General features: G+C 38.4%; 1 protein-coding gene across 7 annotated transcripts in view; it reads left to right on the forward strand.

Moving 5' to 3' along the window:
* wnk3 (WNK lysine deficient protein kinase 3) overlaps positions 1-8,956 on the forward strand; it is a 55,238-nt gene extending 46,282 nt beyond the window's left edge. For 5 of the 7 annotated variants that reach the window (XM_084098188.1, XM_084098189.1, XM_084098191.1 and 2 more), the window contains 6 exons: positions 1,800-1,882; positions 2,951-3,279; positions 3,369-3,604; positions 3,712-3,810; positions 5,168-5,349; positions 6,370-8,956. In XM_084098188.1, coding sequence (XP_083954314.1) covers positions 1,800-1,882; positions 2,951-3,279; positions 3,369-3,604; positions 3,712-3,810; positions 5,168-5,349; positions 6,370-6,819 — 1,379 coding nt within the window. In that variant the 3' untranslated portion in view covers positions 6,820-8,956. The remainder of the gene's footprint in view (positions 1-1,799; positions 1,883-2,950; positions 3,280-3,368; positions 3,605-3,711; positions 3,811-5,167; positions 5,350-6,369) is intronic. The other 2 variants (XM_084098190.1, XM_084098194.1) reach the window with 1 other exon arrangement.
* Positions 8,957-9,198: the final 242 nt, after the last annotated feature.

The following is a 9,198-nucleotide window of genomic DNA, read 5'->3' on the forward strand; positions in this document are numbered from 1 at the left end:
GCCCACTCTAATTAAATTTCTGTCCATTCTAATGCAAAAATAACAGCTGCAAACTTTTTTTTAATACTGAGAAATTAATCTGGCCCTCATTACATTTTTGAATTTATATTTTATGCACCATTGACACTGTATTTATATGAATTAACTCACTGAAGCTTTAGCAAGTAAGTCATTCTAATGTCTAGTAAATCGAACAGCTATTTTTCAGATGCTAGCAATCCATTTTTCATATAAGCGTAGATTTTTATTTCTCCCTGAACTTTAGATCATATCCTGTTCTTTCCTATCTGGGCAGACTTTTAGAAGGTTTTATTTCTTGTATTTTTTTGCATGTCCATGGGTTTGTTTGGAATGGAATACTAGCATACTGCTGTCCTTACAGTTTTTGTTTAAAAAATACACAGTATGCACTGATAAACATTTCAACATTTCATTACCATAAGTTTGGGGTCAGTAAGAGTTAGAAGAAATAAGTAGTAGAAATAATTAGAAACTAGCACTTTTATTCAGCAAATGATGCGTTAAATTGACCAAAAGTGTCAGTAAAGACTTGCATTGTTAGCAAATATTTGAAATCACATTTTAAAATATATTTAAATAGTTACGCTATTTTAAATTGTAATAATGTTTCACAATATTACTGTTTTTACTGTATTTTTGGTTAAATAAATGCAGTCTTGGTGAGCATACCCCAAACTTTTGTACATTCAGTGGCATGTTGGGAATAAAAAGTTAAATGATCTAATTTTGTAGTACAAATGGCAGTCTAATCAAGTAATGAGTCAAAAAAGATTAGTGTTAGAATTTGCAGATTTTATTGCTTAAATTATTATTTCATTGAATGAAAACTGAACATTTGCATTCTATGCACAGTATAAATACTTAGTATAAGAAGTATGATGGGATACAGTATTCCTTGTATTGTTCTCTGCTTGTATTCAAAACATTTTGGTGAAAATGTCATATCTAAGTCATCTGGATGCTCCATAAATACTGAAAAATTTTATACTGGGCAAAATATACTTGCTTAGTATAAGTTATATATGGTAGTATGCCATTCCTAACAGAGCCTACATGTAATATATCATCAGTCTAAAGCAATAGTTTTTAGCAATTCAAGCCTGACAGACTGTACATATTCAACATGCGTGTGTGTGTGTGTGTGTGGGGCTATGTATCATGAAAAGCACCTTAGGACCATCAACTAGAAATAGTCACTGGAATGATACAGTGTTTCTGTAAACACACCATGAACACGCAGTAGATGTAGATTATTCACACATGCTGACTGGTATTACTGCCGCTCTCTAGGGAGTGATGTTAGAGTCTGACAGATGAATGCAATCATGTGAGTGTGGATGGATGGGGGCATACTTCTGTTTATTACTCTCTAATGTTTTAGAAGTTATGGTGCAGAGATTGTTCTTCCATGAACTGGCTTTAAATCTGCTCCCTGCCACCCCTCCCCAAACCCATTCCCCATCACACTCTGCGTCCACTCAGCATGGCATTTGAGATGATAATCATATCCGTATTCATGTCCACCGACTGCCAGCGATGGTGTAATTTGACATGCTAACTCTAAAATCTCACCATGTGAACATGCATGGATGCTTGTTAGTCAAAGATCTGTTGTGTGATTTAGTTATTAATGCCATCTTCCTGTGTCTGTGGTGTCTTCTGTTTGTGTGCTTATTTGTGTGTGTTTTTTTTTCATTATCTGTATATTCCCATTTCATTTTACTATTGTCATTGTGTTCCCTTGTCTTTGCGTCTCTCTCTTTATTCCTTCTGATAAGATGGCAACTTCAGCCAAGGGCTGGAGGAGGAGAGGGAGGCATCTGCAAATAACCAACCCTGCTCGCTCAGAGGGCGTTTCCAGGTACTGGCATTGTTCTGCCATTCTCATTTTGCAATAGCTCAATCTTTTCAGTTCCTTGTCAAGACAGGAAGTGTAAACATAGAAATGCTGCTGGGAAAATTTCTACTCAAGTTTGGAGTTTGGAAAATGGAATTATTAATTATTTTGGTTGAGATCTAGAAAAAAGATAATGTCATATTTCTCCAACTGACAAAGGCAGATCTAATTTGACAAAAGATGCACATTAAGTGTGAAATTGCTCTACTTCATCAACAGTGCACAAATAACTAAATTGTATCATCAACATTTATTATTACAACACATTTACACTACCCTTCAAAAGTTTTTATATTTTTGAAACAAGTGACTTATGTTCATATTATTACAATTTAAAATATCTATTTTTGTTTTATCTTTTAAAATGTAATTTATTCCTGTGAAGGCAAAGCTAAATTTTTAGTATCATTACTCCAGTCTTCAGTGTCTTTTGATCCTTCAGAAATCATTCTAATATTCAGATTTGCAGCTCAAGAAACATTTATTATTATTATTATCAATGTCAAAAGCAGTAGCGCTGATTAATATTTTTGTGGAAACTGGTACAATTTTTAGGATTATTTGATGAACAATTTTTTTGTTGTTGATTTGCAATCTTTTGTAATGTTAAATGTATTTACTCTCACTTTTTATCAAATTAATGATTCCATACTGGATAAAAGTATTCATATTCTTTAAATATTGCTGACCCCAAACATTTGAACAGTAGTGCATATATAAACAACAATAAATTGCTTCCGCCATGATTGTTTGAATAACGCTTTCCATTTACAACCTTATGTTGTATGTGGTGTGGTTATGTGGTGTTAATGTGCTTACCTTATAAACACAATCATTCCAACATGACTAATAAGAAGTATGAGATCACTGAGTGACTTTCCCTGATGTATGACAAGTCCATCCAATCCAATTTTTTTTAGCTGTTGGTCAGTTTATGCATATTGTCTCTTTTTGTCTTTTTGTCTCTACAGTTACCACAAATAATTTAAACTTTGTGAAGTAACTGCTACTTCCTATTCTCTTTTCTTGTAGGTGATTCCAGTGTCCCAGTCCGCAGAGCCCCTTTCACAGCAGGAAGCTGCACCAAGCCAAGGAGTCACGCAAAGAAAAGTTGGCCGTTTTTCAGTTACACAAGCCGAACAAAGTGAGGAAAATTTGACGGACAGCTCTCCTGTGTCACCTGACCTGGAGCGAGAGAGGAGGAAAACGAAAGGGAAGGATGGGGAAAAAGAGGAGAGGAAAACTACAGTGCCCACCCACCCACCCAGGAGTCACGCACGCTCGCCCCTGGGCAGCAGCGACGATGAGAGCGAGGTGGAGGATGAAGATTTGAGGAAAGAGCTCCATAAGCTGAGAGAGAAGTGAGAGCAGTTGAATTCTGCACTGATGTTCTTCTTATACTAATACTTCTAAATCTGCTATTACTTCCTCCTCTCTTTTATCTTTGTAGACACATCAAAGAGGTGGTGTCCCTGCAGGCACAGCAGAACCGAGAGCTGCAGGATTTGTACAGGCAGCTCCGCTCTCTGAAAGACCACAGACATCCCCTGTCCATGACCCTGCCCCGGACCTCTCCTTTGCCCGCTGCACCCCTCGCCATCTCCCCACGCAGACCCCGACCTGCCAAAGCCAAGCTCCGGCCCCGACCCCACTCTCACATGGATAACAACGGAGTCACACACCAAGGTAATGCCATAATGAAGAGTTAGAATTAGCTTTTTTTGTTGTTTTGTTTGTTTGTTACTATAATCCACTTTTATGGTTTTCCTGTTGCTTTTAAAACACACACTCAGGGAGTCTTCAGCAGTCTAGTAGTCATTCTGGTAGGGAGAAAAGCAGGCTTCACTCATACTGCAAGCCTGAGAAAACTCCATCACTGACTGCTAATAGAGGTACTAAAGCTATAGAACATGCTCAAAATAATAATACATTACCATTCAAAAAAAATAATAATAATGTTATAGAAGTTTTCTATTATAAATAAATGCTGTTCTTTTCAACTTTCTATTCATCAACGAATCCTGAAAAATATTTATCAGGTTTCCACATTAGGCAGCAAAACTGTTTTCAACATTGATAATAATAAGAAATGTTTCTTGAGCATCAAATCAGCATGATTTCTAAAGGATCATGTGACTGAAGACTGAAGTAATGATGCTGAAAATTCAACTTTGCCATGAAGCGGCTAAGTGCTTATGTTTGGCAGAATCGTTCAATTTATGATACAAGCGTGAAAATTGGCATGAGCAGTCTCCATGGGTCACTTGACAAGAAAATTGTCCGAGCCACTTGAAATTTCAAGATGGCGGCCATTTTTCAAGATGGCCGACACCTTAGTGGAGCAGTTAAGTGATATAGTGGTTTATTTGGTGATGCAAGCATGAAAATTGGCATGAGCAGTCTCTGTGGGTCACTTGACAATAAGCCACCTACAGCTACTTGAAATTTCAAGATGGTGGCCATTTTTCAAGATGGCCACCACCTTAGTGGAGCAATTAGGCTTAAGAAATCATTTAGTTGGTGATACAAGTATGAAAATTGCCATGAGCCTAATTGCTCCACTAAGGTGGTGACCATCTTGACAAATGGCCGCCGTCTTGAAATTTCAAGTAGCTGTAGGTGGCTTATTGTCAAGTGACCCACAGAGACTGCTCATGCCAATTTTCATGCTTGTATCACCAAATAAACCACTATCACTTAACTGCTCCACTAAGGTGTCGGCCATCTTGAAAAATGGCCGCCATCTTGAAATTTCAAGTAGCTGTGGGTGGCTTATTGTCTAGTGACCATCAGAGACTGCTCATGCCAATTTTCATGCTTGTATCACCAAATAAACCACTATATCACTTAACTGCTCCACTAAGGTGTCAGCCATCTTGAAAAATTAAAAATCTTGAAATTTCAAGTGGCTCGGACAATTTTCTTGTCAAGTGACCCATGGAGACTGCTCATGCCAATTTTCACGCTTGTATCATAAACTGAACGATTATATCACTTAGCCGCTCCACTATCACAGGAATAACAATTTTAAAAGTATTAAAATAGAGAAGTTATTTTAAATTGTAATAATATTTCACAATATCCAATACGATATTTACTTTGATCAAATAAATGCAGCCTTGTTGAGCATAAGAGACTTTTTTACAAAAACTCTACCTATCCTAAACTTTTGAATGGTATTGTAATTAATGAGGATTACGTTGTCTTTATTTAATGGCATCTTTAACGATTCCATCATTTTGTTTTCAGACCAGAGTCCTTCAGGCCAGGTTTCTGCCAATAGAAAGAGCACATTCACAGATGAACTGCACAAGCTTGTTGATGAGTGGTCAAAAGAAGCTGTTTGCCCTGTTCAGCCTAAGCCTTCACTGAATCAAATCAAACAGATCCAACAAGTGCAGGAGTTGGGCGGATGGGGTCAGACTACTGAGGTAAAACATTCATGCAACAAATACAGTGTCTCCATTTGCACTATCCTGTAGCCTATAGGTTAAAATATTTTGCTGTGATTACACAGTGGGATTCAAAAGTCTAAAGTCTTGTCTATTGTCAATAGTGTAGCAATGTATGAAGTGCCGCTTACACAAGTCTCTTTCAAAACAAGCAGCTTTCTGTTGGTCAGTGCAGCAAATTCGAGTGACCAACTTTAACCCAATTGCGAAATCTGACGGAAAATCTTTCACCCTCCTGATTGCGTGGATATCTAATGAAATGACTGTTTCGTCCACCAAAACTCACGAAAACTTGACAATGGTAATCGTGATTTCACCTTAAAGGCACACTATGCAGTTTTCGTTTTTATCAAACAGCGACCCCTAGAGTCGCTGTGGAGTACTTGTATTTAACGTTACTGTCGTAAATACCACTCACGCAGAGCCGTCTCTGCACCGCGCTTTCTTCGTTTTCTTCGTCGACTCTGCCATGATTCCCATCTGAAATGCGTGCTAGTGTCTTCCAAAGAGGCTGCTTCATATGTTGTTGATGGATGTGACGTCATGCCGTAAAGCAAGCTGTGATTCTCGCGAGATTTGTCGGGGAGCCACCTCTCAAACTTGCGTTGCTGGTTTTGCGAGCGGCATCCCCCTCCTGCTTTGCTTTAGGGATGATTCGCCCTACTACGAGTTCGCTTACCATCAAAATGATTTCGAAGCTGTTATATTAAGGTACAAATCTTGCATAGTGTGCCTTTAAGAACACTAGAAAAAAGCAAAATAGGAGCGTTTTCAAGTAATTCAATACCATTCCCACACCTCACAGGGCGATCCTCGCTCCGCATTTAAAAATTCATAAGGGTATAAAGGTAAACTAAAACTTGATTATTTTCAGATTTAGATACAATTTTAAATCCTTGATTTTCAATATAGTTTCAGACGTTTGGATTCCTCTGTATTGTTATTTGGGATGCTAAAAATCAAATCAAATAATAAGTAAATAATGTTTCTATCTTGCAGACAACAGCTTCATCGGGTTGGTTTTCCGGGGCTCCTTTAAGTACTCCTGTATCAGTCAGCATGACTACAATGGCGTCCACCCCCTATAGTACCATCAGTGGACAAACGCAGGCGCCTTCAACCAAATTTCCCATCGCTCCTCTACCCCAGCAGAATGCACATCTGCAGTACAGCCCGTGTCCCCTGCACCCGCAGCAGGTCCAGCTCCTGACAGGATCCCAGCCCCTGGTGTCTGGCACGCCTCCCCCCAGCGCCTCCCCCTCGCTCATGACTGCAGCGGGGTCTCCTCTGCCCCCCGCCACCAGCATCACAGCTGCCTCTGCCCCCGCCGCCACCACCACCACCAATCAAGACACCATTTTCTGCTCGTGCTCCACCTCCGCTCTGCCCTCCAGTGCCAAACTTCACTCCAAACCCTCCACGTCCACCCTTCCTTTAGGACAGCAGTGAGATGAGGTCTGTTTGAGAAGATGGAGAGGAATACCCGATGTACATCCTGTACAGGAAGGACATTAGTAGCAAGTGGTTGCGTGTTGGTGTGTGTGGGTATGGGGGTGTATAAATACTGTAGTGTGTGTATTTGTGCGAGTGTGTGTTTGTGTTGCATTTTTCAATACATATCCTCTGTGTGTTTCCCCACCGTCAAGTTTTATATCTGGCTTAGTTGGACCTGAACTCGCCCTATATAGAGAAATTTTTGGAGATGAGATATGATCCTCTTTGTTTTTATTTATCAGTGCTTCAAACAAAAGGACTATTTGAATTTTAAAAAGTGCAATTAGTAAAGATATTTAAATTCTTTTCTGTGTTGTTGTGACGTGGGTCTGTATAGCTTAAAAGAAATATTTTTTTATATATACGCACAGAAACGACAACAAGCAGACGTCAGCAGTGAAGCGCCATCTTAATAGAGCACAACGGATTCTGCCGGTGGCGAGATCAATCGCATGTTCCAGCGCAGAGCATGGTAACCCTGCAGCCATCATCTTAGCTACGAACCCAGTCGAAAAGACGTGTTGTGCACGGATAAGGCATGCTTTTCATGTATTATATTTTACAATGATAAATAACGGTAACGTTTTAGATTTAGCCAAGATTTTTTTCTAGAATAACAAATAGCCATTGACTAATTCCTTTTACGATCCTGCAATTGATTCTGAGAAAAAAAAAAACAGTTCTTCATTTGATTTCAAATGAAACTAGCTAATATGATTGCAGTATTTTTCACTAGCAGGCGTTCATATTTTTAAGGTTTACACTATTAACATTAATCCCATGGTGAAGAGTGCAAGACTAGACGGCTGTTTGGAAAGCTCAAGTGAAGTGAACGCAGCTTGTTCTTGTTCTTGTCAATTTTTGCACAGTCCCGTTATGTGCTTCCGTGAACACCGAACTGTGATCTGTGAACTGTGAGTTTGCTTTTCGTGAACGCAGCGCATCAGCAAAACACTGGCAAAAAGATGTGTTCCTCATTGAATCCGGCATTTCATCAGATACTGCTCTGGTGCTAAATAAGATATAGACACGTACATAACTGCCATGCAAATTTACGATCGGGAGAACATTCGGAAATAGGTTGCCTTCTACGGTGTATTTTTCTACACTGATCATAAAGCTTATATGTGATTCATCTAGACCAAGATATCAGTGCCCAGACTTTAAATCAGACCTGTAACCAGACTACTCAAAAACCTGCAATGCCCATATACAGAAAACTGGCTGTTTTTAATGTTTTGTTGAAAAAAGGAACTGAAGGTTTGTATGAAAGAGGCATCCTGCGTTTTTCAACGAGTAGGTGAGAGATGGACGGGATGGAATGTATTGTGTAGCCTAAAGTGCACAGGGAATGAGGAACGGATTCATTTTGTGAAGCTTTTTAAATTGTGCTAATGCTCGTGGATGTTACAAAAAGAAGTCAACATGACCGTTGCCTACAGAGGATTGGGATCACACAGTTTCCAGTATTTTATGTCCTTTTTCTAAAGACAAGACCCACCTCCTTACAGTAAACCCACAGTACAGTGGTGAGCAAAAAGCTGTTGTGTCTAAGAAAACTCCAACGTTAGCCATTTGATCTGTACAAATGGGAAATGTAAAGATAACCCTCTGCTGAAGTGTTACAAAAATGTAATCTAAAAAGAAAGCATTATTTTTGTATTTTGAAAGGGGTTGTAAAAATGTAAAATTGTGTACTGATCAGTGTTTGAGAAAGCTGTGGTTATCTAATAAGACACAAGTCCTAAACAGTTTCTTGAGTTCCCCTGGCTTACAGCTTTACCCCAAAAGTGTGTTCAAAGATTACGACCTGATACTAATTTTTGATTTTTAGAGGGTTTTTAATTCAATGCAAATGATTGGGAATATTATAAGTCAAATCATTTCTACAGTGGAGTAACTTTTGGGTGAAGTTGTTTAGTAAAACTAGGGGGACCACCAATAATTTAAGGTTATTTAAGTTCAAATAATCTATAGAGGACTAAACTTATTGCTGGTGATTTAGCGACTGTAAATGGTAACTAATTCAACTGTTGATTCTATTTATGTTTTGTAACTAATCAAAAATAAACATCAAATGTTAAATATCAAAGTGTTAAGGATTATTTTATGTGACCCAACAGATGTGCTGCCTAACATTTTTATGAAAAAATAGACACTTTTATGAATAGTTTAAAAGAACAGAATTTATTGGAAAAAATTGTATTTTTGTACAAATCTCTTTACTGTCATACATTTAGTCCTTGCTTAATAAATTTGTTTCTTTTTTTAAAGTCCTACTGACCCCAACCTTTTGAACTGTAGCTATATGCTCATAACACTTCGTACTATAAC

The sequence above is a fragment of the Abramis brama genome (genome assembly GCF_963993115.1).
Source record: "Abramis brama genome assembly, chromosome: 22".
Taxonomy (NCBI): Eukaryota; Metazoa; Chordata; class Actinopteri; order Cypriniformes; family Leuciscidae; genus Abramis; species Abramis brama.